Source organism: Bactrocera oleae, chromosome 4 (assembly GCF_042242935.1).
Source record: "Bactrocera oleae isolate idBacOlea1 chromosome 4, idBacOlea1, whole genome shotgun sequence".
NCBI lineage: Eukaryota > Metazoa > Arthropoda > Insecta > Diptera > Tephritidae > Bactrocera > Bactrocera oleae.
The window spans coordinates 65,559,318-65,575,353 of record NC_091538.1 but is presented as its reverse complement, the minus strand read 5'-3'; the positions used below and the strand labels follow the sequence as shown (position 1 = coordinate 65,575,353).

Genomic DNA, 16,036 nt, shown 5'->3' with positions numbered 1-16,036 from the left:
CGCCCATTGTTCAATTTTACGGTAGCTCCTAAAAAGTCCTTCTGCACCATCTTGGATGTGAATTTTAATGCTTCTCACGTACTTATGTATTTAATGAGTTATCGTACTCTTAGTAGCTCTCAATATAACCGTGATTGGGATTGGAAAATCATTCGATTTTACCGATTTTCACAGTTTCAGAGGAAACACCGAAAATATTGGTCCTGAGTGAATTTGGTTGATTTAACTTTAGTGGTTTCTATGATATGCATATTAACTTATTGGATGCGGCGCTACACCCACTTAACAAAAAATTTCAAACCAGAGATGCCCCTTCTTATTGCGATTCGTTATTCGAAATAACACTTTTGTATCTTGACTAGCGTGGCAGTTGTCCGATTCCGCCTATCTACAATACCGAACGTCTTACGGTCTCAAGGAACATGTGTAGTTTTACTCAAGTTATTCAAGAATTTAGAAGAAATTATTGCTAATATTTTGGTTTTAAATATTTTTGAGGTCACTAAGGCTCGTCACTTTAACATTATTGATCTATGTACAATATTTTTATGAATTTTTCTTGGCATATAATATACATACATTTATTATCTTACCCTAAATAAAGGGAATACTTACATAACTATCTAAGATAATTAAATAATAGGGCTCATCAGTGACGTCCCTTCTCCAGATCTATGTGTCAAATCCTTTCAGGAAAGCATATGCTTATAAGTATCTAGATATGATAAAAATTATCTTCTAAATGGTAAGTAACGGGTGTTTCTTTCAGAGGTATAGAACTTTAAATTGAAATAAATGGATTATTCGATTGACATGAATTTTATTTATCCAAAATATAATCTTGTGGCATTACATTTACAATATGATTTCTGGCATATGACCGCCACGGCTGGCTCGGATGTAGTCCAATCTAGACGTCCAATTTTCGATAACTTTTTCCAACATTTGTGACCGTATATCGGCAATAACATGGCGAATATTGTCTTCCAAATGGTTAAGCGTTTGTGGCTTATGCGTATAGACCAATGACTTTACATAACCCCACAGAAAATAGTCTAGCGGTGTTAAATCACAAGATCTTGGAGGTCAATTGACAGGTCCAAAACGTGAAATTAGGCGCTCACCAAACGTGTCTTTCAATAATCGATTGTGGCACGAGCTGTGTGACATGTTGCGCCGTCTTGTTGGAACCACACCTCCTGGACATCATGGTTGTTCGATTCAGAAATGAAAAAGTTAGTAGTCAAGGCTCTATACCGATCACCATTGACTGTAACGTTCTGGCCATCATCGTTTTTGAAGAAGTACGGACCAATGATTCCACCAGCTCATAAAGCGCACCAATGTCCAACGTCCAATGTGTTTTACGTGAGTACCTGCCGTCGACGGCCTTACCTCACGGTGCTCCAAAGCACAACGTATCCAAACAATGCGTTGATAAGCGCCCCAAATAATACGAGCATTTTGCAAGTATTAATTTGGTTACCAGTGGCCAGTGTGTAGGGGCACACCGACCATTTTGGTAGGATCCGAGGCCGACCTAAAACCTCTTCCGTTTTCGGGTACGGAACCCAGTTGCTTGTGCAACTTCTTTTTTCGAACTGAAATTTAGTTCTTCCAGCATTTACGTTTAAACCACAGCCACCACGATACTCCCCAAAGTGCCGAACCCGATGAGCAGATTGAACCGAAGTCCAAGGGCATTCTGCTCCCCGTGGTGCTAGAGTTGAGTCTCCGGTATGACTGTGTAGCCGAAGCTACTGCCAGTTGAGCTACCCATTACTCAATGACTGGTGACATTTGTCGCTTGAACTTTAAATGTCTTTTTATTTGGAATCTCATTTAAAGTCTATAATATCAGTTCAAGCTGTAAAAATATTTTTGTGTTCAAATATTTCAAAATATTATATGTAGCAACTATTTCAATAAAAATTTCAAAATAATTAAAAAATATTTTCAAAGATTATAATAAAATGATAATAAATAGCATATAAAATACTTTTTTAACCACCCTAACCGTATTTCCGTTGTTCAATCTATATTAACTTTTAAATAAGCAAATACTGCTAGATGGTTTCCATATCTCGCTCAGTCAACTTGTTTTGTTGCGGGTCCATCAAATAGTTAGTGCTTTGTGAACTTTAAGTACGATTCTGTTCGAAAAGTGACAATAACTGAATATTAAATGGAAAATAGGCGGATAACTGATAATAAATATAAAGGTTTGTTAAATGACACTAACTAAAAAACTAACTTTATGAGATATAATCGTAAGTTCGCCTGTCGAAATTTTTCGGAAGAAGATGAGGTATAATCATCTCGCCACTTTCGTGTTGACACGCCTTTGCGTTGCTACGGCTGCAACACCTTGGATGCAAGTGAACAAACTGGAATAATTTCCTAAGGATTGCAATTAATCTTCATGGATTTTTGGCTTCACCGAGGACTCATACGTAATCTAATCGTACGTGATCAGCCGTAATGCCTAACTTATTCTAACAATAGTATTAGAAATTATTATCTTAACGACAGCTCTACAGATTTGCATGTGAATTAGTTAAACAATTTTTTTTAATGTGTGTGGCACCAACCACTTTTAAGTGAAACAACACAACTCAGTAACTTTTGTATTAACAGGTCCTAGACACTTTAATGTTACAGTTTGAAAATGATTGCTTTTAAAACAAAAATTTACATATATAGCATAAAATATTGTGCTGTTCCCTAATTTAGGCCTCGTTTTTCATATTTTGTGGTAAACGTTTATTTTTGACGTCCTCTACATTGATCATCTTCCGTGTACAAATGGTCTCTACGGAACAAATTACAAATGGTTGCTCAGTCTGGCACACTGCTCGGAGAATCCGTATCAAGTCACGTTTTGTTATCAACGGCCATTTTACATAAAAGATTGTGATTTTCATTAAAAAAAAAGACTCTCTTTGTCATTGATTTTTTTAATTGCAAATCCTGTGTCATCTAAGCTGCTGTCTGCTACTAAATAATTTCCAACAGCTGAGAAATTTATACACATCTTCTTTGAAGATTAGGTATAATCACAAAATATGTGACTAGGAGTACTCTCTCATACGTCGCTTGGCCTACTTTTGTATAAAAAAAACCAAACATGATAAAAACTTTTTTCAAGATCTAAGATAAATAAAATTTTTTTCGTATTTTAAACTTTCAGCCTCAGTTTTTGGCGCTCGTCATGTGCAGTGCTTCATGATTTTCCTAAGTCTAACTGTGGCATTCTCGCAACGAGTTAATTTCTCATTGGCAATTGTAGCTATGACGGACCGCAATGCAACAAATCCGGATTTTGAGGTAAAGCCACATATCAATAGCAAATCATATATCTCCATATACCGTTTATTCAATACATATATATAATTATAATTATATCATTCACCTACACAGGAGTATGCTTGGTCGGAGCAAACAAAATCATATATTCTGAGTGGTTTCTTCTGGGGCTATTTCGTGACACAAATACCTGGCGGTCAGTTGGCGCATAAATATGGAGGTAAAATTATGGTGCTCCTAAGTGTGGGCTTCAGCAGTATTTTGTGCCTGCTCACACCGCTTACTGCGCGCTTAGGCGACTGGAAATTGGTCTTTGCGTTGCGTATGGCACAAGGCTTGTTGCAGGGTTGTATTTTTCCCTCAACACACACGTTACTCTCCAAGTGGGTGCCGCCCGAGGAACTTGGTTCGATCGGCACCTTCTGCTATACGGGTGTACAATTCGGTAGCGTCATAATAATGGCTCTCAGCGGTACTATAGCCTCGTCGTCATTAGGGTGGCCTGGAATTTTCTACATTTCCGGTTTAGTAAGTTTGTTGTGGGTTATTGTGTGATATTTTGTGGGCGCCAACACACCTAGCGACTACAAATGGATATCTGAAGATGAGAAATTATATATTGAATCAGCATTGGTGACGTCTATCAAACCAGAGGAGGAGCAAAGAGCAACGAAAACGCCATGGGTTAAAATACTCACGTCGGTGCCTTTCTTAGTCCTTCAAATCGCACAAAGCTCTTTCGCATGGGGCTTTTGGATGATGCTCATACAAATACCAACATATTTGAAGAATATCTTGAAACAGGATATCAAGAGCAATGCTCTCATGTCTGCGCTACCGTACCTCGTTAATGTGTTCTTGACCTTTGCGTTTTGTGGCTTAAATGATTTTCTTATCAAACGGAATTTAATCAACATACGTACGAGTCGTAAACTTTTCAATACTATCGGCTTCTGGGTACCGGTGTTGCCACTCATATTATTGGGTTATCTTCGTGAAGATCAAAGCGGTTTGGCAGTTGGTTTACTTGTTATCTTAATCGGTGTAAATTCGGCAGCTTCCCTAGGCTTTTTGACCAATCACATTGATTTGTCGCCCAACTTTGCTGGCATACTAATGGGCGTGGCTAATTGTATGGCGAATTTTATGGGTGTGATAGCACCCCTGCTGGTTGGCTTCATCGTCACTGATTCGGTAAGCGAAAATTTAAGCTCCTTCATATATATATATATTATTTTTTGACGTATGTTTTATTATTAGTTTTTTTTTTTGATAATTTTAGAAAAACGTTAATCAATGGCGCATCATATTCAACATAACCGCTGCCCTTTACTTTATTGGCAATTTGCTATTTATTCTGTTCGGCCAAGTCACAATCCAGAAATGGAACTATCCCAAAGAGTTGCAGCACCAAAGGGATCACATAAAATTCGAGCCAGTCAATGTAGAGAAAGAAGTCTACTAGAGCCAAATACTACGTATTCATATTTTTATTATGATATTTATGCGCAATTTTTGCCCGATTTATGCACTGTATGGTGCTAATGTTATTAGTTAGTTGTAGTGTTATATATATAATAGGTTCAATTAAGTTGACTTTTAAAAGGTTATGAAATACATTTAATTTTGTTTGTAATTACTAAATTGACCTTATTTAAGTATTTGCATTGATTACTATTTGATTAGGTGAAAATATTTTTAATTCAGTAAAGTAATTGATTGATTTGATATATGTCATTTAGGTCGAAGAAAGTTATTTACTTAGTTAAATTTTTTGAATCACTTTGAATTCTATTTGTCACTATATCCTGAGCAAGGTATATTAAGTTTACCGCAATGTTTTTGGCAACGATAAGGAAACGTCGGAGACCCTATAATGCAAACTAGTCCCTCAGTTTTTGAGATATCGATCTGAAATTTTGCAGCTCTTGTTATTTTCTCTCCAAGAAGTTGCTCATTTATCGGATATCGAACGGATATAGCATATAGCTGCCATACAAACTTACCGATCGAACTCAACTCCTTGTAGGGAAAACTCTTTTATTTTATGCGATATGTTTAAGAAATTTGCCGTAGATTAAATAAAAAGCAATGGTGCAAGATATAGATATTCATATGTATAAGATGTGTGAGTTGTCGAAAGGGTGATACACCTTTATAGCTTCAGCTTTATGTTGCATTGAGTTTCTGAAACCAACATTACCAATGGCAGCATTAAGTGACTTAACGAACCAATTTATTTCATTCAAGTGACTGAAAAACCCTTTGGCATTCAATTTAGCTATACGAATATCTACATACGTAGTTTATTTAGAAGGAGCATTATCATACTGAGTAAATTAATAATTTGTTCAGTTTTTTTTCGAAAGGGTTTTTTTTTCAAATCTAGACAATGCATAACCATGGTCGTTTTTATTCTCAGCCCTACTATCCTAATATATCATAAATTGGTTATTTACTGTTGTTGCTCATGTTATTTAAGTAGTAAATTTCAGAAACTGACATTTTGTTAGACGTACATTTTGACTCTCCTAAATAATAATAGAAAGTTGTGATCGTCACAGTCGGAATGATTTGAGATCTTCAACAAGACTTATTCATGGACTAAATGCAAGGTTTAAAAGGATCCGAAATTGTTGTCATTTGGTGTCAGAGGAATCGTAAAACTGTTAATATGAAGTTTCATAAGTGAATTTGGTTCATTTGTGCTCTTTCTTCTTTCGTACAAACTATTCGAAAATCTTCGAAAAATACACAAATCAAGTGCCTAGAGAAGAACCACGGACAATAGCCAAAACTTTTCAAAGACTTTTTTTTATTGAAATTAAAAATATCTTTGAAAAACTTTCTTTAATAAGTACGAAAATCTTGTTGAATACAATTTTGCCATAGATGTATTTAAACTTAAGCAAAGTGTAGAAAGATGGGTTTGCTTCTAAGATTAGGTTTCAAACCTTGTTGTTTGTTTAATTTTTACAATACTTGAATATCTGCAGCGGATCGATCACCCTTCGAATCAATAAAAAAATAAATTGTTTAGTTTTATGACGGATATCTGTCAGAGCTATCTTATATGGTCGTAAAAATTAGTAAGAATGATTTGAGTAACTCAATATACTCTATAGTTACCAGACATCTCAATAACTGAGAGACTAGTTCGTGTATATACAGATGGACAGGCAGACAGACGGACATGGCTAAATCGACTTAGCTCGTCACGCTGATCATTTATATATGATCATTATATACATAAAGTATAAATAGACGTTTCTCATTGCGTATTACAAACATCGTGGCAAACTTGATACAACCTGTTCAGGGTATAATGATAACCATGTGGTATGTGTAATATACAATATATACATTCGTATTTATTAACTAACACCAAAGAGATTATCTCAATACCTTACACGGGGGGCATAGTTACTTTACTATCTATGATAATTAAATAATGGGGCTTGTTAGTCAGACCCCTACTTCAGATCTTTGTTGTAAAATCATCTCATAAAAATATGTGTTTACAAGTATGTAAATATGATAAAATTATATCCTAGACGGTAAGTATTTGTGAAAGCTTAGAGCTCCTGTGCAGGCTACATAAACAACAACATTCGTATATGCATATTTGTATGTCAAGTGGGTGGCTCGTATTGAAATTTGTTAAAACTCAAGAAGAAATAAATTACATTGATAACCGTATATAAAAGACATTTATTAAAATTAATATTTTTTAAATAAAGATTTTTTGCCACGACTAGAAGATAAATTGAATTAGAGTGCTTTTTTACCACCCTTACCCTATTGCCCCTGTTCATTCAAAACTAACTATAAAAAAAAGCAAAAACTGTTAGATGCTTTTCCTAACTCACTCAGTCAACTTGTTTGGTTGCAGATCCATTATTAATTTGTGCTTTGTGAATTTAAAGTTGTATTCTCATCAAACAGTGAAACAATAACTGAATATTCAATGGAAAATAAGCAGATAAATGATAGCAAATACTCGTATAAAGGTTTGTAAAAAAGTTCGACACGCGCCAGCTTTTTCGAGTGTGAAACAAATTGAATAAATTACGCAAAGTTCACAGAAGCAAAGATCTGCATAGAAAACATATAAAATATCTAATAAATATTCATTAAAACAAATTATGTAATAAATGTCTAAATAAATATTATAGAATTTTCTCCGTATTTTAGCACCGCTTTTCGGCGCTCGTCATGTACAGTGTATTTTAATATTTTTGGGACTCTCTGCTGCGATCACGCAACGCGTAATCTCTCGGTAGCAATAGTGGCAATGATGGATAAGAATTCCACAAATCCCAATTTTGAGGTAAGAAAACTAAAGTAAAAAAATAATAGTTTTCCATAACCGTGGGTTTTTACCCAAGGAGTACCAATGGTCAGAGAAGACAAAATCCTACCTGCTCAGCAGTTTCTTTGCGGGATATTTTGTGACGCAAATACCGGGCAGTCAGTTGGCGCACAAATTTGGTGGCAAAATAATGCTACTTCTTGGTATAGCACTAAGTGGATTCTTGGCTTTACTCTCACCGCTGAGCGTACGTTTGGACGATTGGAAACTGCTGTTCGGGCTGCGTTTGTGTCAAGGTCTCATACAGGGTAGCATCTTTTCATCGATACATACACTGCTCTCCAAATGGATACCAGCCGAGGAGCGTGGCTCACTTGGTACCTTTTGTTACAGCGGCATGCCTTTTGGTAGCGTGCTAATGATGTTGGTCAGCGGTTGGATTGCCTCCTCTACATTTGGTTGGCCGGGCATATTTTATTTCGCCGGCTTACTCAGTTTAATTTGGGGTTTCGTTTGGTACTTGGTCGGCGCTAACACACCAAGCGAATGCAACTGGATAGGTGAAGAGGAGCGTTTGTATATTGAAGCTGCGATGTTGACATCGGCTAAACCGGAGCATGAGCTCGGTTGAAGATACTCACATCTGTGCCTTTCTGGGTGCTATTGTTGACACAGTGCACCTATGTTTGGGGCTTTTGGACATTGCTGACACAAATCCCCTCATATATGAAAAACATACTGGGACAAGATATCAAGAGCAATGTTCTTATGTCCGCCGCACCTTATCTGGCTAATATGTTTTTGACATTCGTATTTTGTATTTTAGCCGATTTTCTAATTAAACGAGGCTACACCCGCATTAATGCCAGTCGTAAACTGTTCAACACTATCGGTTTTTAGGTGCCCGTATTACCGCTTATACTGCTCGGCTATATGCGCGCCGATCAGAGTGAGTTGGCACTTGTTTTGCTGGTAATTGCTGTTGGTGTGAATACGGCCGGTTCTTTAGGTTTCCTTACCAATCATATTGATTTATCACCCAATTTTGCTGGTGTCGTTATGGGCATAGCGAATTGTGCGGCAAATTGTATGAGCTTGTTGGCACCACTGACGGTGGGCTTCATTGTCACAGATGCGGTCAGTATGCTTATAAGTTCTTAATTTATTACTATATTATATATTACAGAAAAATGCGCACCAGTGGCGCATAGTCTTCTACATTGCCGGTGGCATGTACTTCGTTGGCAATTTATTGTTCATTTTGTTTGGCCAGACCAAAATCCAGGCCTGGAACTATCCTAAAATACAGCGGGATGAGCGCGATCACATCCGATTTGAAATTATCAAATTGGATACTGAGAAAAAGTGACAAGTCTGGCCATTTCTGAAGATTAACGATGCATTGTTTTGATTTACTTTCGAGATAATAAGAGAATAATCAAGTTGGCAGTGAAATTGCTATTGTGGCGTTCTTTGCTGTCTCCAGAAACCCGAGTTTGGGAAGTCAATTAAATTAACAAATAAGAATGAATCACATTTGAGTTTAGTAAATATACAGAAAATGTCAGTGATAACTGTAAATATGGTTAGACATATGCTTATCGAAGATAAAAACATATAGGGCGAATAAAGGTAGTTTTGTAACTGTTATAATTAAATATAATCGATTGCATATATTTTATATAAATATATAACTAAATCTGAGAATGTAATCGGCCAACTAAAAACGGTTGGCCACGTTGTTTGATACGTATACTAAACAACTTTCAAGTCTAAGGTTACTTAATAGTATTATTGTAAATGGGAAATAATATTGATTAACAGTTTTGTGGAGCATGCTATTGATTGGTCTCATAGAAAAACAAGTAAAAAAATGTTAACTTCGGCTGCACCGAAGCTATAATACCCTTCACAGAGTCTCCACACAAGAACTTAATTTTGATCGGTCGGTTTTTAAGGCAGTTATATGTTGTAATGGTTTGATCTGAAAAATGTATTCAGATACTATCTTGTCAGATATACCCTATAGTGATCCGATCTAAGCAATTTCTTCGGAGATTACATAGTTGCCTTAGAAAATAACTCCAAAATTCGTGAAAATACCTTATCAAATAAAAAAGTTTCCTATACACGCACTTGATTCCGATTGTTCAGTTTGTATAACAGCTATATACTATAGTGCTTCGATCTCGGCAGTTCCGACCAATGAGCAGCTTCTTAGTGAGGAAAAGACAGCTGCAAAATTTCAGATAGATAGCTTAAAAATTGAGTGACGAGTTCGTATATATACAAACAGACAGATTGACAGACGGGCATGGCTAAATCAACTAAGCTCATCATACTGATAATTTATTTATATATTTTATAGGGTCGCCGACGTTTCCTACTGCGTGTTACAAACTATGTGGCAAACTTAATATACCGTGTATGGGGTATATATAAAACAATTCTAACAAATTAGCCAGTGTTTTGAATAAGATATTTGTTGGCTGCTTTCTTAGTTGCTTCTTCTTTTAATTTTGTGTATATAAATATATATATGTAAATACATTTATACAATGTCATGCATTTATCTTTAGTACTAAGTTTACTGATTGCATTTCCAAATAAATAGATAAAGAGTTAAGGGGAATTATTAATTTTTAGCTCGCATCTATTTAAATAACGATTACACCGCAAGTAGTGTTACCAAAACGTGTAAATACCTAGCTTTTACAAAAAACTAACTTTTTACTAGCAAGAGTTTCACGAAGCTCAGAATATGTTTGCATAAAAGGTCTTCGAAAAATTTCTGTTTTAAGATTTACATTACTCTAAAAGAAAATTGTTCAATATCGGCATTTGCTAGTATAATGTTAGTTCTTTCACTGCAATAGAGATGCTGTAATTTCTGCCTTCCGATTTTAAATAGACTTAGTTCAAAAACATATATACTTTTATTCATTTATTTTCTACTATACATCCTTTCTGATCAAAAGACAGTTAGCCACAATGTTTAAAAATTATTATTTTAAACAGAGTTTTTTAAACTTTAATATTTAATTCAATACTATTTAATGTTTACCTTAAAGTATCAAAATGAGATAATTATAAAGTCCAAAAAATAATAATAAAATAAAAAAATAAGTGCGAATCTCTTAAAAATGGTCTGGCAACCCTGTCAGTTGTATTTATTTTCTATTTTTGAGAAATACTAAAAATGAGATAAACAATTGCATGCAATTACTACAGAATGTGCAAAAAAACAGTAGTAAAATCGTTATTTGCATAAGCAACAAGCTGCGCTAGAAGTTCTGGAAAATCATAAATCATGTAGATCTCAACATGCTGAATATAATATATATATGTATATATTTTTATGTTATATTAAATGTGCTCGAATGCCGAAGCGCTTTACGGAAATGCTACTAAAAAATATAATTTTTTTTTGTTTAATATATCATTAAAAAATGGGTGTGACTATCATGCAATTGTATACATTTTTAACACCAAAGCAAATATCTTTCCAGTTCTTAATCGATAAACCTCTGATCAAATTTGACACGGACTGATTCATTTAAACTGCGCGCGCAACCCGAATCGACTAAAATTTTCCTTACAATAGATTGGTAAAATCTTTTTTTTGTTCGTGTTAATTTTGTTTTCCATATGTCAATTATTGTGTGTTTGGCAGTTGTTTGTTAACGACGCTAAACGTTTGTTTGACAATTTTTATAATGAAAAAAAAACTGAACAACGAGTTTGCCTGTTTGCACCGAAATCACGGCTACGAAATCATTAAAATTGTTTCACAAGTGTTTTGGGTAGTCTGCTTTACCACGAACACAAGTATTATATTTGAGGGGCTGAAATCATTCATTGAATGTCGTGAAGTCATTGAATATTTGCCTTAGATGACTCGTATATCCATCCACCTCTGTTAATTATGATAACATCGATAAAGATAAATAAACAGTGCTTGCAAATCATCATGTTCGGATCGACTCAACCTTTTTGGTTAATGTTTTGAGTATGAAGCGTGTAAATGCCAAACTGGTACCAAAAAACCTGAATCCCTTGCAAAAATGGCATCGCAATGAGATGCTTGACAACGAAACTGCGAACTCTACATTCATAAAACGCATCATTACTGATGACGAGATGTGTGTTGCTGAATATGACGTCAAAACTGTCTAAAAATCTTGTGAATGCCACTCGAAAACTAAGACGATACCGAAAAAACCAAAATTCGCTGAACGCACTGAAATCCGAGGCTGGAAAATAGGATTAATCGTTGACTTTTTTTGTCAGTTCACATCAGATGGTACATCCTTTATGCTCGAATAATATTAAAACCGGCATGAGCATTTTGGAAATAGGGTTTTTATTGAAGGCGGCACAATTATCTGTCGAGTAAGATGACTATGAAATCTAACTAATCCTAGCAAAAATGTTGTGCCACACGTGCTAGCTGCGTACGAAGTTAGAATGAAATTTTCTTTACATTAACTTATATATGATTTTAAAAGATAACGACTTTGGTTAAAACAACGATAAGCAATTATATATTTTAACAATATAATTACGTGTCCCTTAGGATTTGTACTCAGAGACTCGTTAATCGTAGAGTGATCCGCTGCCATTACACATATGCAGCTGCGTCCGAAAGCACGGACATTTCGACTTTATTGAATCACTGAGTCAGTTGTGAGTCATGGTCTTGAATCAGAGCATTAAGGAAACGAAGTGTGAGTTTTTTATCACTATTTCTAAGCTTAAATTAAATGATTTGTGATAATTATTTTTTAATTGAAATTATTTTTTTTTTTTATATTTTCGTAGTACCGATGTTCGGTCGACGCCATGTACAGTGTTTGCTGCTTTTTTTTGGCCTCTCAATTATCTATGCCATGCGTGTCAATCTGTCCGTTGCCATTGTGGCGATGATGGACAAGACGGCGTCGAATCCCAATTTTCCCGTAAGTATAGTGATGTAAAAAGATTTAATATACGAAATGAATATATATATGGTGAAGCCTGTTAGTCACAGTTATCTTCGTTTCGTTAGAAAAAAGTTAAAAGTGCAAAAAAATAAATTATAATGTTGCTTAAAGTGATTCCGCCTACGACCGTTGACTCAACAGAAAGTACAAACAAAAACAACGCCGAAGCGAAAGGTCGCCTTGATCGTTATGCAAGTAACTTTTAATGTCATTCAACCTGCTGTCAGCTCTTTGGAAAATTCCAGCAATGGCAATAAAATTAGATTGCAGATACCCCCCAAAGTTCTTTAAATACACTAAAAGCTTAATACGAAAGTTTGTTCAACCCCTAAGGAGAGTAAAATTCTATTCTTATCTCAATTAGTTTCTATCTAAATTTTTTCTGTAAAATAGATAGAGTAAACTGGAATACCTGATTATACTCAAAAAACAAAGTTCGTGTGTGAGCTTTTCTGCACATATAAGGCAGAGAACTTAGTGAGAGTACTTGGAGAGTCAAACCTTTGTCTAATTTGCGGTTATTGGTATGTGAAAATCCCGATAGTGGTAACCCGATACTTACAAGTACTTGTATTACAATACTTTGAAAACTTTACCTCCGTTATAGAATCCTATGCTTGAAGTCTTCGTGTAGGGGTGCCTCTCATGATAATATAAAAAAACTCTCAACTAAGACACGAATTAACTGTGAACAAAAGAGGATCCATCCGTTTCCTCGAATTATTTTCAAGATATAGTTTGGGCTGAACATCTTCTTGAGCTTAATAATAATCAACTAGCCTAAGCTACTCTACATTATATCATTTCATTTATTCACAGGAATACAAATGGTCAGAGCAAACGAAATCTCGAGTGATCAGCAGTTTCTTCTGCGGCTACATTTGCACACAAGTCCCTGGTGGCAATTTGGCGCGACGTTTTGGCGGCAAAGTAATGCTACTCTTTACGATAACCAGCAGCAGTATACTGGCTATATTTACACCGTTGGCCGTCAGCGTAGGCGACTGGATGTTATTATGTGTGCTACGTTTCCTACAAGGCTTCGGACAGGGGTCGACCATACCAGCGATGGCAACAATGCTGGCCAAATGGGCGCCAGTTGAGGAACGCAGCTCTTTGGCCACCTACCTTTTTTCGGGCGCACAATTCGGCACAGTTATAATGTTGAGTTCCAGTGGCGTACTGGCTTCCTCCAGCTTAGGTTGGCCAAGTATTTATTATATACCCGGTATGTTCGGTTTGTGTTGGGCATTAATTTGGCTGTGGCTTGGAGCGAGCTCACCTAGAGATTGTAAAGCTATTACCATTGCTGAACGCAATCATATCGAAACCTCCTTAAATGCGCACAAGATAGATGACCATGAACATGAAATGCCTACCAAAGTGCCTTGGCGTAAGATATTCACTTCACCGCCATTTTTGGCATTACTAACTGCACATTGCGGCTACACATGGGGCTTCTGGACACTGCTCACCCAAATACCATCGTATATGAAGAGTGTACTTGACAAGGATATTAAGAGTAATGCGTTACTCTCTTCCCTACCGTATCTCACGATGGTGATTTTGGGTTTCATTTGTTGTCCCTTCGTGCGTGCTTTTGAGGAATCAAAAGTGGTTAGCACCACAACTTCGCGTAAAATTTTCAATACAATCGGTCAATGGATACCGGTTACCACATTCATATGGTTGGGTTACGTGAGCGCGAATGAGAGCGATTTAGCTGTGGTGCTCTTAACTGTAACTGTTGCGATTAGTTCGATAACACATTTTGGCTGGCAGGTGAATCATATTGATCTCTCGCCACACTTTTCTGGCACGCTTGTGGGTTTGACAAACACAGCCGCCAATGTAATGAGCATCATTGCACCGCTGGTCGTCGGATATATCGTAACGGATCCGGTAATTTTTTACGAAATGCAAATAAATATTTGAATATTCTACTTATTTTGCAAAATCTTACAGACAAGTTCGCAGCAATGGCGCATAATATTTTTCATCGCTGCCGGCTACAATTTCGTTGCGAATTCGCTCTTCATTACTTTCGGCTCAGCAGAAATGCAACCCTGGCATAATGAAGAAGTCAAGGTGCAGGAGCTGCAACCACTCAACGAGAGTTCGCTGGTGACGCGTTCAACTGACGTTGAGAAGAAGAAGGAGAATGTTTAAATTTTTATTTCTTAAAATATTTCAGTATTATTTGTCGTATGTAATTGGAAATGTATGTTTTTTAACCGGTTTGAATTTAGTGTGTAAAATATAGGTCTGTATTAATAGTTATAGCAAAATGTAATAGAAATTATAGATAACATATATTTTACTAAAATAAATTTTAAAGTTCTATGGAGCGATGTAAGTAGAAAATTATAATTAATCAGAATTAAAATTTAGCGAAGGAAAAAAATAACTCGGTAACTTCACATACTTTACGAAATTTTGATCGGCTGAAAAAAGAAGAGTCAAATGATATTATAAAATCTCTAAAAGAAAATATTCATTCCCGGATTGGTCCATTTAAACTGCGCGCGCAAGCCAAATCGCAAAATATTTTTTTCTTAGATTGGTGAAATCTTTTTTATGTTGGTGTGAAGCTTGATCTTCATATTTCAATTAGTGCGCTTTTGTCAGCCATTTCGTTACGACACGAAAGGTTTGACGGCGCTTTTTGCCAAGGAAAAAAGTTGAACCATGAGTTTGCTTGAAATCTTTGTGTTTCCAGTGAAATCATGGCTACGAAACCTTTGCAGAATTGTTTTGGGGAGTCCACTCTATTACGAACACAATTATTTGAGTGGCATAAAGCATTTAGTGAAGGTCAGGAAGTCATCGAAAACTTGTCTCATGAGAGTCGTCCATCCACCTCCTTAATAACGATAACATCGAAAAAGTTACAGATACACTGCTTGAAAATCGTTGTGGCATCAGAGAGATAGCAGAGGATCTCAACATCTCTATGGATGGACTACACCATTTTTTTAATGTTTTGCGTATGAAGCGCGCGAGATGCTTGACAACGTAGCCGGACCTTACAGTCATCAAGCGCATCACTAAATTACATTACGTGGGTTTGTAAATATAACATCGAAACTGAACAAAAATCTAGCGAATGACGGATAAACTACTCAAAATTCGCTGGAGACTGAAATTTATAAAAAAATTAATTAAGCGATGCCAATCTTGAATTGGCCCAGGAGCCTATTTTGAAGGTGATTAAGACTTTTATTAGATTTGTCTTTGTGTCGATCGAGGTCGAATTTGATCAGCGGGATAAATGTATATAAGAGGTGTTTAATTCAGCTGCATAACAAGCTCTCGTTTCCGGTTTCCAGTGTGTACGAGGGTGAAATTTAAAACAAACAGTACACGACAAGAACCAAAAAGCACACACTTTCTATCGTGCGGTAAAAATTTTTTTGCAAAACTGGGTTGTATACCA

The 16,036-nt window shown here is 36.0% G+C and overlaps 1 protein-coding gene and 1 pseudogene across 1 annotated transcript; both read left to right on the top strand.

Moving 5' to 3' along the window:
• Nucleotides 1–2,080: 2,080 nt before the first annotated feature.
• On the top strand, nt 2,081–10,134 carry LOC106627270 (vesicular glutamate transporter 3-like; annotated as a pseudogene).
• Nucleotides 10,135–12,185: 2,051 nt separating this feature from the next.
• LOC106627241 (putative inorganic phosphate cotransporter) lies at nt 12,186–14,970 on the top strand. Its single transcript, XM_014247302.3, has 4 exons — nt 12,186–12,345; nt 12,440–12,576; nt 13,420–14,502; nt 14,566–14,970. Exons 1-4 carry the CDS (start codon nt 12,312–12,314, stop codon nt 14,767–14,769), a joined length of 1,458 nt encoding a protein of 485 aa, XP_014102777.1. The 5' UTR covers nt 12,186–12,311; the 3' UTR covers nt 14,770–14,970.
• The last annotated feature ends 1,066 nt before the right edge of the window (nt 14,971–16,036 follow it).

What these genes read in the sequence shown, in the direction of transcription:
- LOC106627241 (XM_014247302.3), top strand. Translation starts at nt 12,312, where the DNA reads ATGGTCTTGAATCAGAGCATTAAGGAAACGAAGT. An exon ending in GAGCATTAAGGAAACGAAGT is followed by an intron (nt 12,346 to 12,439) that starts GTGAGTTTTTTA and finishes ATATTTTCGTAG; the next exon opens with TACCGATGTTCGGTCGACGC. An exon ending in CGTCGAATCCCAATTTTCCC is followed by an intron (nt 12,577 to 13,419) that starts GTAAGTATAGTG and finishes ATTTATTCACAG; the next exon opens with GAATACAAATGGTCAGAGCA.